The 15,519-nt window shown below is 44.0% G+C and overlaps 1 protein-coding gene across 1 annotated transcript; it reads right to left on the reverse strand.

The window, feature by feature from the left end:
• Positions 1–4,902: 4,902 nt before the first annotated feature.
• LOC113457446 (mRNA decay activator protein ZFP36L3-like) lies at positions 4,903–6,531 on the reverse strand. The gene has a single exon (XM_026784897.1). It carries the CDS (start codon positions 6,529–6,531, stop codon positions 4,903–4,905), a length of 1,629 nt encoding a protein of 542 aa, XP_026640698.1.
• Positions 6,532–15,519: the final 8,988 nt, after the last annotated feature.

A 15,519-nucleotide genomic window follows, 5' to 3' on the forward strand; every position in this document is an offset into this window, starting at 1 on the left:
TGTTACCAGATGCCACCACTGACCATGCCTCCTACTTCCTGTTTCCTGTGAAGCCCAAGGCTAATGCCCTCAGGCAGGTGCTTGAACCAAAAGATGACCCAGGGGACTGTGAATGAGAACGAGAATGCTGGCCTTCCCAAGCAGAGCCCCATCTCCTTAGGGTCCTCTATAGTGACCCCGCCTTAGCAGCTGACACAAATCAGGCTGGCTCAGGGTGCCTCCATGGAGAGTGCTGCCATGCGTATTTACAGCCAGAGATGAGAACTGAAAGCCTCCAGTCCGTGCAGCCTCTTAGAGACACTTGGTTGCTTAGAACTCAGAGGAATGCTGTGTTAACTAGAGGAGGTAAAGCCAGTACGCAAACAGGTTCTGACGACTTTGTAATGGATTTGGGTGAGAAGCTGCTGTAGTCTCTGGCCTTTCTGGTAAAAGCCACAGCAGTAGGGATCTCGCAGACCTCTGTAGAAACAGTTGTAGCAGATTTCAGAGTAGTAATCATTTAGTAGGAAGCAAGGGCATAAGAAGCTGTGCCCTAGTCTCTAGGGTCTATGCTGTCCCTGGCAGATTACAGAATCCTTGGCTCTAGCACAGAGACCCTAGCTCTGGTCTCAGAGGGCTGGAGAAACGACTCGGCAGGTAAAGGTGCTGGTAGCCAAGCCTGACCGTCCAAGTTTGGTCCACGGAACCTATATAGGGGAAGGAAAGAACTGACTCCCACAAGTTGTCCACCACTGGCTTCCATGTTGATGCCATGCTGTGCTTATTCACACACATGCACAAACACATAAGTAAAGTTTTAATTCTCAAAAATTTTTAAATTGATAAAATAATAGAATTAAATTATTTAGCTGAATATAACTCTACTGAGACAAATGGACAGCACTGGGCTGGGACTGGAAGCTAGCAAGCGCTTTTCATTTTCTGACGAATCCCAAAATTATTTTCTTGGCTGTTTCAGATATTGTTGCTTCTTCTGACCAGGAAGTCACACTTTAAGAAAAGTTTATTGATAGGTAAAATACGTTGTTTCCACTTCTGAATACTAGTTCTCCATATATATGATCGACGAATTCACTTTTTCATCATTGTATTCCTAGAAACCATTCTTGTGATATTTTCACAAAGAATGGAACTGTTCTATGCCCTCATCCTAAAAATCTGCCTGAGGCCAAATTGAAGAATTTTGGATTGATGGCAATGGCAGAGAAGACTTCAGGAAAGCCTAGTATTGACCGTGTCACGTGGTCATTAGTGGTCACTTTTACACAGATTTACAATGCATAAAAGCAAGCAAAGCAAGAAGAATACAAAATTTGCAGTTTGGAGAGAAAAGGTGCACCAGGAAGTGGAATCCAGAAGACAGAAAGGCCCAGTGCTCAAGGATATATTTAAAGAAAAACCTGGTGTTAAACGGAATAAAGGGATCAGGGCAAGACCCCTAATCTTCCAACTCAGCAGCTAATCTTCCAACCTGTGAAAAATAACTCAAGAAAAGTCTAAGCAGTAAAGGAAACCATTAACAACAGAATATAACCGAAGGAGGGGGCCAATTTCCATCCTCACCAAGCAGAGCAACTTGGCAGCTTTTAGTTGTAGCTTTACAAGAAATGAATTACGGAATATCCCTCCACTGGGCTAAGGAAAGTCACAGAGGCCAGGCATGTTTCAGGGGTGTCCCTACATGGAAGCCCAGAGAGGCTACTGTGTGAAGCTGTGAAGTTGAGTCCTGAATTGTTTTGGAGAATCCAAGATGTTGTAGATGTCAGAGCCGTGGGATACCTGCCGAGGGGAGCTGATTACAGGGAGTGAAACCAGACCAAGGGAAAGGGGTGCGTTGCAATCAGCAAAGCTGAGAGGACATGGAGGTCTTAAGAGCGTTTTGACATCAGACATGGAAATGCCGAGTTTGACGTTTGCCCAGATGGTTTTAGGTCTTGCTTTGGTCCAGTATTTCCTCACTGTGCTCTTTTCCCCATGTTTTGGAATAGTAATATATACCCTATGCCATTATATGTTAGAAGTATGTGATTTGTTTTTTGTTTTTGATTTTACATGGCGTTATAGTTAGAGATTACGTGAATCTCAGAAGAGACTTTGAACTTTGGACTTTTATAAAACCATGTGAACTTTTGCAGTTGTAGCAAATACATTTGCATTATGATAAGGCCACAAGCATAAGGGAGCCAGGGAGTGGAATGTAGTGTATTGACCAAACAGTGACTAAGATGGGCCAAGGAAGTGAAACAGGAGGTTGAACCCTGAGGGTCAACAAAAAGGCCTCATAATTCATTTGTATGACTCAACAGTGCCAATGCCTGTGATGTCAACATTACCTGAGCCTTCCGCACCAAGTTTTACCTTCTTCTGGTGGAGGACAGAATCTAATGAAATATAATTGCAAACGCCTCGTTTAGGATCCATTCTCCTTGTTCTCCACTCAAGGAGACTCTACGTAAATACGCTTTCAGCCATAATGCTTACACAGAATAAAAGAAAATTTTGCATATGTCTCCTTTCATTTCCACATAACTTTTAGCGCTGTCTGAAGAAGTGATGATCAATCTAGAGCCATGGTTCTGCCTTTGCTGTGGACAATAAAGAAGGTACATAGCAGTGGTTCTCAGCTTTCCTAATGCTATGACCCTTTAATAGGGTTCCTCATGTTGTGGTAACCCCCAATCATATTACTTTCATTGCTACTTTATAGCTGTAATTTTGGGGCTGCTATGAACTGTAAATGTTTGATATGCAGGATATCTGATATGTGATTCCTGTGAAAAGGATTGTCCCTTCTTTCAAAGGGGTCACAGCCACAAGCCGAGAACCACTGGTATATAGTATAGTGCGGTTGAGGCAGACAGATCTCTGTGAGTTCAAGGCCTGTCTGGTCTACATAGTGAGTGCCTGGTCAGCCATATGGCTACACAGGGTGGAATCCTATATTAACACACACACACACACACACACACACACACACACACACACACACACAAAGGGAAAGGTGGATCTTTAAGCATTTGAGACCATCCTGGTTTGCATAGTGAGTTCCAAGTCAGTCAAGGCTACACAGTGAGATCCCGTCCCCCCTCCCACCGAAAAAATTACTAAAGATGGTTCCAGAGCAGCAATGATCATAACATTAGCACATAAAAATATTTTATTTGTATGGTTGTTTTGTCTGCACGAGTGTCTGTATATTCCGTGTGTGTCTGATGTCAGTGGAGGGTAGAAGAGGTCATTTGATCTCCTGAAACTAGAGTTACAGGCCTCGTGGGGCCACTGTATGCTTGCTGACGGAATTAGGGTCCTGGGGAAAAGCAGCCTGTGTTCCTAACCACCGAGCCATCTCTCCAGCCCACAAACATTTGTATTCTTACTTGGACAAGTCACCCACAGCTGAAAGAGATAACATGGCTATCTCATTCAGTAGTCACAAGAACCTTATGGGGAAGAAATGATTATTGTCTTCATTTAACAGTGGGAAAGGCACTTGCTGGCAAGTCTGATGACCAGAGTTCAATCCCCAAGGTCCAAGTGGTGGAAAGAGAGAACTTATTCACACAAACAGTGTTTGTGGTCTTCTGACCTTCACACATTCTCACCCCACAAATAAATAATTTTCTGTGAAAAAAACATGTGTTATTTTTAAATTCATATAAACATGGGAGGAAATTAATGAAATGGTACAATATCTTAAGTAAGGGGTGGGGGGTTATGGAGACCTATTTCTTTGAGCTGTATTATTAGCTAGTGAAGGAGCCTAAGGGAGGGAGGGTCAGTATCGTCACTGTATCACAAAATCAGCCAAAAAGACATGAACATGGGAAAGGGACCATAGGGGTACTGACAAGGTTGGGAGGAGGATAAGGGAGGGTGGGGGATGAGAATAATCAGAACCATTACACAATATATGAAATTTTGAAAGAACGCATTTAATAAACTATTTTATTCAGTTACAGTAAAATTATCAAGCGAGGTTACAAAAGATACATATAACCATGAAAAGCACATACTCCACATTTTACTAGCCAATAATGGCAATCATAACATAAGAAAAAATGTATGTATTGCTTTTCATCAGCTAAATAATCATAGCATATACTCTTAACAAGATTATAAACAAATAGTTTTCTTCATATTGATTTGTGGCACACCCATGCAAATCAACTCAAAACACCTAAAACTTGAGCTGTTATTCTCCAACAATTTAAGCTAATCTCTTCCCAAGGCTTCCAGAGAGTAGATGAAAGAGTCCTAAGATATTCATCCTTTAAGTGGTGGCAAGGAAGCCATTATCAAACTTTGGAAGGCAAGTTTTTTTCACCCCCAAGACATTTATTTTCAAAAATGGACAAAAAACAACCACAGACTACATAGGAGCTGAGGGTTACTATTAAGGCATATTCTTGGCAGAATATTGGACTCTAAAAGTTCGATAGGTAGGTAGCCAGCTGCTTTGCTGACACGGATCGGAGACAGAATAGTCATTCACTTCAAAGAAGAATTCCGGTATCTGGGGTGTAACTAAGGTTTTCAAGGGAAAGCAAAATGATACAAGGCTAATGTTTTTCCATAGTGCCTCGAATTGAGACCTAAAGAAAAGTATGTGGGATTTTTTAAATTTTATCTGCACTACAACTGCTTATTGGCTTTTGCTTTTAACGAGAATTAAACCCACTAATAACAATGAAAATAATAAGAACCAAAACTAGAAAACCCGAAACAGAGGGATAGGGTCTCTCCCAACATAGAGTTCAAGTGCAAGCTTTCAGTGAACCCCTCAAACCTGCCAGTGGCTTTGTCATTCCCCCTCACCCCAGTACTCTCAGTAGGGAGGAGACAGCAAGGCTTTCCCCAGCACCCTCACAATGTCTCTCCCTCATCACAGTCACCTTTTTTGCCTCATTTGTCTGAGTCTGAGAGGCGGCTGAAGATGGGCAGACGGCGGCTGGATTTGATTCTGGGAGATTCGGAATCATTGAGGTTGCTGGAGCTCGAGGAGCAACTCAGAAGGTTGTCGAGGTTGTTGGTGCCCAACAGGGAATCCAGGCTGCTGGTAAGCATGTCGAAATCTGGCGACTCAGACTGGGTGCCTGGCAGTTGGAGGCTGAAGTGCTGTGCAGGACCTTCGGCAGCGGTGGCAGCCGAGATAGAGGCAGAGGAGGTGGTGTCGGCAGCTGCAGTAGCAGCAGGGACAACTGCAGCTGCGGCGGCGGAGGCGCCAGGGTTGACTAAGGTGGGAGCGGCAGCCCCGGGAGCTATGGCGGCCGTGGCCATGGGAGCAACAGAGTTCGGGGCTAAGATGCTGGCAGGAGGCCTGACAAGAGGCATCGGGAATTGCATAGGAGATGCTAGGTTCTGCTGCTGGCTGTGATAGAAGGTGGTGGCATTGGCGGCAGCGAAGTTGAGGGTCGGGAATGCCACAGGCGCCATGTAGCCACCCATCGCCTGGCTGATAACGATGGTATGGTTGGCACAGGTAGTGCACGGGACTCCGCCGCCGTTTTGATACAACATAGCAGCTGCAGACGCAGCTGCCGAAACAGTCGCAGAGGCGGCAGCCATAGAGGCACAGTAAGTCGCGGGGAGAGTAGCCGCAGGGTATGAAGGAGGCAGAAGCATACCTGAGCTCAACAGTGGGGTACTGAGCAGCAGAGGCGCCTGTTGAGGATGGCTGTGGCCCGAAGGTAAGCTGGAAGAGCTGACAGAGCTGGCCATCTGCATCATCGGCTTTGGCTCCCCGTTGAAGCCGGAGGACCCTGTGTCGGAGGGCCCCGCGTCGCTGCCATTGGCGGAGCAGGGCTCCTCAGAGGCGCTCCCGGAAGGCAGGGCTTGATGATCATGCTGGTTGTGGATGAAGTGGCAACGAGTGCCATAGGGGCAGATGCCAACGCTGTGAAAGGTGCGGCAAGGCTCAGTCTTGTACTTGGGGTGCCTCAGTGGGGTACGCAGTTCTCGGGAACCGTGCGCAAACTGGCACTTTTGGCCATACCTGCAACGGCCGCTTTCCTCAAAGGGCCGACACAGCTCAGTCTTGTAGCGCTCCGAAGCGACCGCGGAGTTAGAGCTACTTGCCTTCTGCTGCGGCGGCGGCATTGGCTGCTGCTGCTGCTGCTGCTGCGGCTGCGGCGGCATCGGCTGCTGCTGCTGCTGCTGTGGCTGCGGCGGCATCGGCTGCTGCTGCAGGCTAAGCTGGCCGTTCTCCTGGTGGAACTGCTGCACGGCTAAGGTCCCTGAGGGCGGCTGGGGAGCCGTGCCTGTTGCTCCGCACTGGCCATTACCGAAGCTGCTGGCGCCTCTCATGAAGCCGGAGGAACAGCCTACGTTGCGGCTGACGGCTCTCGTAACCAGGTGAGCGAACGCTTGTGGGTTGCTGGCTGCCGGTGGTGGGATGAATCCAGGTAAGAAGCTGGAGCTGGGAGGAGCTGCCCTATGTGTGTTGAACATGCCATTCAGGTTGTGGTTGGCCAGAGGAATCCCGTTCCTGCGCATCAAGTCTGGATTGTAGACGCTCCACAGAAGTGTGGACATTTTTTGGAGTCCTGTAACATCAGAGCTAGAAGCAAGGAGGATGGGAGAGAAACCTCCGTGACAGAGTCAGCGAGCTTGAAACACAAGGAGAAAAAGCGAGCAGGAGGGGCAGGGAGGAGCCAAAAGTTTGTTCATACACAGTGGGAGGGCCGCTATAAGAAGGAGACAGCGTGGACCAGGCGTGGACCAGACGTGGACCAGACGTGGACCAGGCTTATGATGTGCAGGTACACCACCAAGAGGAGGGTGACGCGGAGTAGCAAAGATGGTTGAACCTCGCTTTGCACTGATTGAATTTATACATCCCCCCAGGGCACTAGTATTCAAATAGGTGAAACTCATGTGCCAGCAAAAGCCACGCCCCAAAGCCCCCCACAGTCCTCTTTCCTGGAACTCGTAGTAGGGGGAGGTCTTTATTCTAATTTCTTAGCCTAAAGATTTTGCGTTTGTCCTTTTAACTCAATGAAAAATAACTACTAAACTACAAATAATCCCACAACTCCCATCTTTTAGTAACGAACCCCTTTTCTACACCCATCCCCACCCCCGTTCAGCCAGTACAGACTTCCGTCCAAGCCCAGGCTCCGAACCCACGCCGTGGAAAGATGATTGATTTTCTCCAGTTGTTCTCTGACTTCCACATGTGGGTCACAGCATGTGTGCATAATCCACCACAACCCATGCCCAAATATATACAAATGTAATTTTTAAAAAGTAGACATTTTTGTTGTATACATTAAAGGTGGAATTATGGTCGTTGAGATGGTTCAGTGGGTAAAGGGGCTTGCCACTACACCTGAAAACCTAAATTTGAGTCCAGAACCCACACAGTGGAAATTGAGAACTGATTTCTGAAAGTTGTCCCTTGACTTCCATACTAACACCAACATGCCCCGGTGCCCACATACATACAAACACACACAGAATACATAAATAAATAAACCACATAAAAAACACAGAATGAATAAACAAATGAACAAATAAATAAACCACATACAAACACACACAGAATTAAAAGATAAATAAATAAAGCCATATTGAGGTGATGTTTTTCAAAATGGTGAAATTAGGGCTAGTGAGATAGCTGAGCAGGTAAAAAGACACTTGCAGCCAAACCTGATGACCTGAGCTGGAGTCCCTGAACCCATGTGGTAGGAGAGACTCTTCTAAGATAAGATCTCTTTTGACTACCAGGCCTGCCTGTGCGGTGGCAAATGGTACATGCCGTGCCCTACCCCACCAAATAGAATAAGACACAAAATTTAAAGTCATTTTTCTGTTCTATGCATGCAAGGTGGTAAAATTAGGGTTATCAAGATGGATCAGTCTCTGTGAGTTCAAAGCCAGCCTGGTCTAAAGAGCTAAAACTAGTTCCAGGGCAGCTAAAGCTGTTGCATAGTGCAACCCTGTTTTGAAAAAATAAAAGGAATTGGTACTTAGTTTGCTCCCCAGCATTCAAAGGGTGGAAGGAGAGACTCAACTTTTGCACATTCTTCTCTGAATGAACTCCACACACTTGCAGTGTGGCAGGACAACACACATAAAACTTACATAAGTATGTGTAATCTGAATTTTTAAGCCATCTTCTGCTGTATACATTCAAGATGGTGAAATTGGGGCAGGTAAGAAGGCTCAGCAAGTAAAAGGTTCTTGGTCTCTGCTTTCTTCCATGTGGATTTCAAGCCCTGAACTCACATGGGAGAAAAGGAGACAATTTCGCCGTGTTGTTCTCTGGCACACACAATAAACAAACAAATAATTTATAATAAAAAAGTCTGATTTTTGTCTACATGCCTTCAACATGGTAGAATTAGGGCTGACTATAAATGTTTCAGTGGGTACTTGCCACCAAACTGATAACCTGAGCTTGAACCCCGGGATCCATATTACAGTACAGAACTGACTCTGGTGTTTGATTTTTCAAACAAAGAATATGGATTTATGCTCAGAAAAAATGGGGCAAACTGAGTACTGAAATAGCATGACTATTATATTTTCATGACAAAACTTTTCCAAGAGAAACAAAATACACATGTCTATTCACCCCAAATAGGGAACCCAAGACACACTAAACTACAAATACCACCAAAGTCCAATTGGGTGAACTAAGGGTTTTATTGGGGTTACTTACAGGAATATAGGTGAGGGGTTACTTACAGGAGCAGAAATGACTCAAAGACAGCTGCATCACCAAAGTCCACCCCTGCCCTGGTGACAGCTCCCAGAGGTGGGAACCTGGAGCACACTGCACAGCCTGCAGGCGGCTCAACAGGATGGAAGGTGCCATTTCCAGGAGCGTCAGTTGGTGGAAGCCTCTTCCAGGCAAGGCAGCTCCTGCTTGGCTAGCTTCTGCTTCTTCCAGGCAGCGGGTCTGATCTCCTCTGAGAGTCTTCGTTGCAGCTGGGCTTAGAAAGGGACTCACAGCAGCCTTTATTCTTCACGCTGGCGGGGAGGGGCCTGTGAATGTGGTCAGTTTGGGGGACTTCTTGGAGCTCCTTGGGGTTGTTTACCTCCCTGCTTAAGGAGCTTCCTGAAGCTCTTTTGGGTTGTTTACCTTCCTGCTTAAGGAGCTTCCTGCAGGGTGGAATCTTTCTATCCCCCGAGGAAACTGTTCTATGGCAGTGTAAGGGCTTTTGCAGTTTTATTAGCTCCAGTTTCAACAACAGCCTTTAACCTGATAATATGGTTTAACCTATACATGGAAGTGGGGGTGCTCTCAGGACCCATCCTCTGCAGGTAGCTGTACCATACTAACGAATTTTACACATTCAGACATTCGGCATATTTCTAGTTGACAATTTGAGTATTGAATTTTCTAGGTGGCTGCGTTATAGAATCTTTGACCCAGGCATGCCAGGCTTCCAACAGAAGTGATAAATCACACTTCCATCAGGTAAGACAGTTTTCCTAATTGAAGTTTTGTTTTGTTTTCTGAGATAGGTCTCTCTATGTAGCTCTGTGTGGCCTGGAACTCACTGTAGACTGGGCTGGCTTCAAACCCACAGAAGCCTCTGCCAGCGGGATGACAGGATTAAAGGCATGTGCCAGCACACTTAGCTCCAATAATTGAAATGTTAAGGTGCCAAACCCTAGTAGCAGGACTAGAGTACCATGTCTAATTATAAGGCTTACAGGGATTCAATTCTTTAGTCTCTCAAGGCCATTGATCTTCCATGCGAGTGTCCTCACAAACAAGACCAGAAGAGACCTTTAGAGTCTGGCTATAGGCTCTGCCAGGACCAAAAGTAAATTTCTTGTTATAGTAGGGATGGGAAGTAGGCTGCTTTTTATTTCCTCATAAAAAGAATGGAGGGCCCGGGTTTGGCTTTCTGGATGATAGAAACTCTTGAAATGTAACAGTCCCTATATCCATGCCCTGTTCCAATCTTCCAGCCAGTTTTCCATCAGGGATTTCTTAGGTTAGGGATACTGAAATGGGCAAGGTTACCAGGTCCCTAGTTGACAGCCTGATGCAGCAGCCTCCTTTTGAAGGAATACCATGTTGTACTTTCCCTGCCAGTTGGCTCATGAGATGTACCAAGTAGGGACAGTGGAAATGGGCATTAGGGGTGCATTTGGCAGAGTTGGGGGCTGCTGCACATGCAATTATCATTTAGCCTGCATTTCCACTCCTACCACAGCCCTCCCAATGGCTCAACAAAGTTGATCAGCCATTAATCACGGTTGCATACACATATAAAAGTATTGACACTGGCTGTCCTAGGTTAGAGTTGTATCTTCTGGATCATTTGTCCCTTGACCAGGGGGATGGCTGTGAACTTCCAATCGTTCTTTTCTTGGTGAGCACTGTGCATCAGAACATGTATAGTTCCTCCCATGGTGGCAAAAGGAATAGGTAATTTTGTTATGCACACAGGAGCCCTGGACCTTTCCTTGGTATGAGAAATGGGTGTGAAAACTAAAGCAGTGTCCAAGTGAGCCCTCAGCCCAAGTGACCTCGGTGAATAGAGTGGATCACAGAATGAACCCACAAAGCCGGGCCAGCTCAGTAGTAGCCATGCATGCTATCCACAGGTGGAAAAAAAAAAGTACTGACAGAAATATTCACAACAGGCCCAGTTAACTGCCTGTTTACTCCAGATAGGGCATCAGTGACAGAAGCAGTTCTAAGTTTACCCCTGTGAACCAGTGATTTTCTTGGGGCTTCTTACAGGAACATAGATGACTCAAAATGCAGCTGCATCACAGACACCCACCCACCCCCCGGATGGGTGCTGACTCACAAAAGCTCTGTCCCTAGGAGCGTTCTTCCCAGCCTGCAGGCAGCTCCACCTAACAGATAATCTCTTCACCCCCACAATTGTTTACTTCTTTTCTGACCTTTGGGAAGGCCCCTGCAAACCTTACAGCTTTTCTAACTTGTGGAAGGGCCCCTGCAAACCTTACAGCTTTCTGAGCTTCTGAAAACTTGTGTTTTATTTAGTTCTGAGTTGTTGGGATCCTCCATCCTCCCTAAGGGGCATATATATCGGTTCTGAGGAGACAGCTACATAGCATTAAAAGATGCCATTTACCTCTTACATAGTCATTGTTTTTCAAAATAACAGAAGATGTTTATTAACTCACTCATCATTGTTATGTATTTACTATATTTTTATTTTATTATTTACGTATTTATGATTTGCTTTTTCTTCAATCAAGAAAGTTCCAAGTCTATATCTACACTCACTGTTTAAAAATTATTCCTTGGCAATCTGAGTTGACATTTTCTTAATCAAATATTGGACATCCTAGAACTTTCACCTGCATGGTGTAATTAACGATGAAGTTTGAATAACTTAAATTTCTATCAGCTAGGACTTTGAAGAAATTCTGGTGAGTACATTAAATGAATAATACTATAGTCACTGAAACAAGGTTATGGATGGATGGATGTCAAAGAGCAAACATATTTGTACATTATTGTGAGGAGAAAAGCAAGTTTGAAGTTTGTAGCTCATGGCATAAATTAGGGTATTTTTTTCTAGAAATTGGTAAGACTTTTAATATTCCTTAAAAATATTTGGATGGGGCTAGGAACTGGCTCACCGGCTAAAGTGCTTGCTATACCAGCATGAGGACCTGAGTTCAGATCCCCAGCAGCACTCTCAGTAAACACTAAGGGTGCCAGCACTTATCTGTAACCCTAGCCCTGCAGGAATGGAGATAGACAGATATCAGAGCTTACTAAAGTGTCAGTGCAGCTAAAATGCCCAGCTCCAGGTTCAGTGAGAAACCCTATCTCAAAAAATAATTTAAAAAAAGATGAAGAACAGTAGAGGAAAACACTTGATGTCTTATTGTGAATGATTATCTCACTGAAGTTAATTTTAGAAAAAAATAGTAAGTTTGACTGATTTCAAAGAATTGTTTAAATACTCAATATTTGGTAAAACAAATTTTCATTTCTTTCTATGTATAATTATGAATATCTTAAATGAGAAATGAAAATTAACAACTTAGAAATAAATGTAAAAATCAAACTTCTATATACTTGCTGAACACCAAAATAAAAGACAGTCTAGGTCATTTATGTTTGAAGACACATGTGAAGCATTCTTAATCCTTAAGTAAGGATAGGTGCTATTTACCTGATGGTGAACCCCTATATTTATAAATTTTTTTTCAGTTGCATTAATCATACTAGCAGTTTAGTTTGTTCTAAGACCCAAACGCACATTCTCTTAATGAATTTTATAAGTGAACAAGGACCATATTCATTTCTCAAAGCAGGCTGTGTTGTTAGTAAATACACTGTGTTGATAAGATAGATTCTGTGAATTTTTTCTTAAGAACGGTGTAAGCCGGGTGTGTTGGCACATTCCTCTCACAGCACCTGCCTGGAACACTGAGATCACGCTGAGCCTAGACATTAGAGATCCTCCCTGGATAACACACAATATAATAAGTGCCTATCTCAAAACCAAATCAAATCAAACCAACATAACCTTCTACACTTGTACCACATACCTCTGGAACTAATAGGACACTGATACCAACATATACATTTAAATCATCTTTATTGGTAAAAAAATTATTAACAGTGTTAAAAAGGGAAAAAAGCACTACATCAGTGTGTGGAAGTTGAGTACAAAGGAGTATTTGCTACTTACATAGCCATCTAGATTTTATTTGGAAGTTAATATGAAGAGGCTTTTGTATTTAAACAAGTTAATGATTAAAGATTAAAATTTAAACTATTTATATTCTAAAGGCATACCTCCTAGCTAACATTGTAATATCTTATCACTCAGGTTCAAGTTCCTTCTTAAAAGAATCATCAGAGTAAGAAGAATTGAAGAGTCAAACGTTAGTTTTTTTCCCGCCCTCACTCCCCACCTTAGTTATTAACAGAAGTATGTCCCCCCAATTTTTTTCATAGCGATATGAATCTAAAGTAAATCTAAAATTAAAAGATCTGCAAGGCTGGAGATTCATTTCAGAGCTACAGAAAGAAGATCTAGACTCAGTCCTCAACAATGCAAAAGAAAATGTAAAAATAAAACAGGCATGATTCCTCAGACCCCAGTCCATATATAAGACAAGGGACTTCAATTTTAATGCCAGGCCAAGCTTCACATGAGGTTTCAAACAAACCTGAGGTAGAAAGTAAGATTCTAAACCAAAACAACACATAAATAAAAACAGACTGCCTAGGCGGTAGTGGCGCACACCTTTAATCCCGGCATTTAGGAGGCAGAGGCAGGGGGATCTCTGTGAGTTCCTACAGACCACGTTCCAGGATGGTAAGAGCTCCACCGGGAAACCAGTTTTGAAAACCAAAACAAATCTCACATAATAAAACAAAAATTTATCATAAATAAATAAAAATAAAAACAGCCTGGACTGAACTATGTCTGTAATTCCATTACTTCTGAGGCTGAGGGAGGAGTCTCGGGATTTTGAGGCAATTTGTGAGCTAAGTACACCAAATTCAGTAATCTGACCTTAGAGCATCAGGTAGAGGAAGAGGACTTGAGGGCTTCAGTTTCTAATGGATTCCCTGCGGGCAGCTGCCCTGCAGAAAGTTCTAGTCCTTCCCGCCCCTAACGGACCTCCACTCCACCCACACTTTGCACCCCCATGCCCAAGGAGGCTGACCCTCAGGGTCTGCAAAGCTCTAGGCCTTCCTGCCTTCTGCTAGGCACTGGTCTGTCCTAGCTCCACGTCCTCAGCAACGTTCTGCCTCCATTTTTTTTCTCTGCAGAGGCCTGAGGGTCAGGTCAGTTGTCAAGTGGGAAGAAGCACTGATGGGACTCTGGGACTCTGGCGGGGGACACTTCCCCTCCTGGCGCCTGAAGTAACACCCCCCCACACACACCCTACTGGGCTGCACCACACGGTTAATAGGCTATCAACAGGTGACAGTGAGTCTTCCTCAGCAGGCATCTCCCTCGAGCAGACAGCTCGGAAAACCAATCTCACGCAAGCCCCTTGCTGGTTGGCTGTGTGTGCACGAGCCTACCAAGGACGAGAGGCTGGCGCTTTCCAGATTCTAAGTTTACAGTATTGTACAAACTTGAAAATTAAGATAAAATAGGTAAAATACGAACCCCGATAAAGACCACCCCCACCGCGCGCACCCGCACTTTGTTTCAGTTGAAGATGGTCGTGCATGCATTTTTAATTTTAATATTTATTTATTTAAAGAGTGCGTTTTCTGCATGTATATGTGTGCAATACGTGCATACCCGGTGCTCTTAGAAAACGTAACAGGATGCCAGATTGCCTGGATCTGAACTTAAGGGTGACTGGGAGCCACCATGTAAGTTCTACGAACGGACAACTAGTGTTTTTATTTTTGAACATTTTTCCAGTCCTGTCCTGTGTGTGTTTTAACTTATGCTCCCAATACGTTTGCTCTCACTCTACAGTAAACATTATAAAAATATGATACTTTTTAAATATTACCTGTCTCCAGAAAAAAAAAATAAACTGCCATATTTTTATTGGGGTTGCCCTAATCTTAAAATTTGATTTAAAAAAAATGACGACATGTTGATATTCTATCAGGGAATAAGGCATATTTTCCCACTACATGAAAAATAAATTTGAATTCCATGTGTTCATGTCCGCACATTCCAGCATATGCGTGCATTTGGGGGCCAGAAATAGACATTATGTGTCTTCTCCATCATTCTCCAACTTAAATCTTGAGACAGGCTCTCCCTCAACCTGTAGCTCACCTATTTCACTAGTCCGGCTAGCCAGCAAGCTCCAGGGATCTGTCTGTCTCCTCCTGCGAGCAATGAGCTGCCAGTCTGGATTTTTAAAATCTTACTCTTTTTTTTAAATTTTATTTTATTTTATTCATTTCTTTTACATACAGACCCAGTTTCCCCTCCCTGTTCTCCTCCCACCCCTCCACTCCTCTTTTTCCATCTCCATTCAGAAAGGGGCAGACCTCCCACGGGCTTGAACAAAGCATCAGTCAGGACTTTTTAGGTGGATTTTAGGGCTCCAATCTGAAGCCCATATGCTTGCAAGGCAAGTACTTTACCAAAAGAGCCATCTCCTAGCCCCTCTCTGTGAGTTTTGCTTTGTTTTGGCTGCCATTGTCTGCTGTATTCCTCTAATCACGCTAAGATGAGGCGCTTAAAATGCTAGTGATGATTTTGTTTCTGTTTCCTCCAAACAGCTATTTGGGTTTCTTGCTCACTTTACATTTAGGACTTAGTTGTATGAATTGGATAAATCAACTTTTGATTTGTATAGTGCTGCTTATTGCTATTTCTTTTTTCACCCCTGAAAACCATTCTCATGGTTTTTCCCTAAGCTACATCATCAACCAATCTGTAGTTCTGTATGCTAGGTTCATCTCTCTAGGTTTTAAAGAAAACTAGCATTACTGTGAATCATAAAATTAGTCCCTGTAAGGTGAGCACCCAAACTGCCTAGGCTCCCACAAAGCCAGTACGTGCAGTAGGATCAAAAACCCATTGCCATTGTTCTTGAGTTCTCAGTAGCCCTCATTGTCTGCTATGTTCA

Source organism: Microtus ochrogaster, chromosome X, assembly GCF_000317375.1.
Source record: "Microtus ochrogaster isolate Prairie Vole_2 chromosome X, MicOch1.0, whole genome shotgun sequence".
Lineage (NCBI taxonomy): Eukaryota > Metazoa > Chordata > Mammalia > Rodentia > Cricetidae > Microtus > Microtus ochrogaster.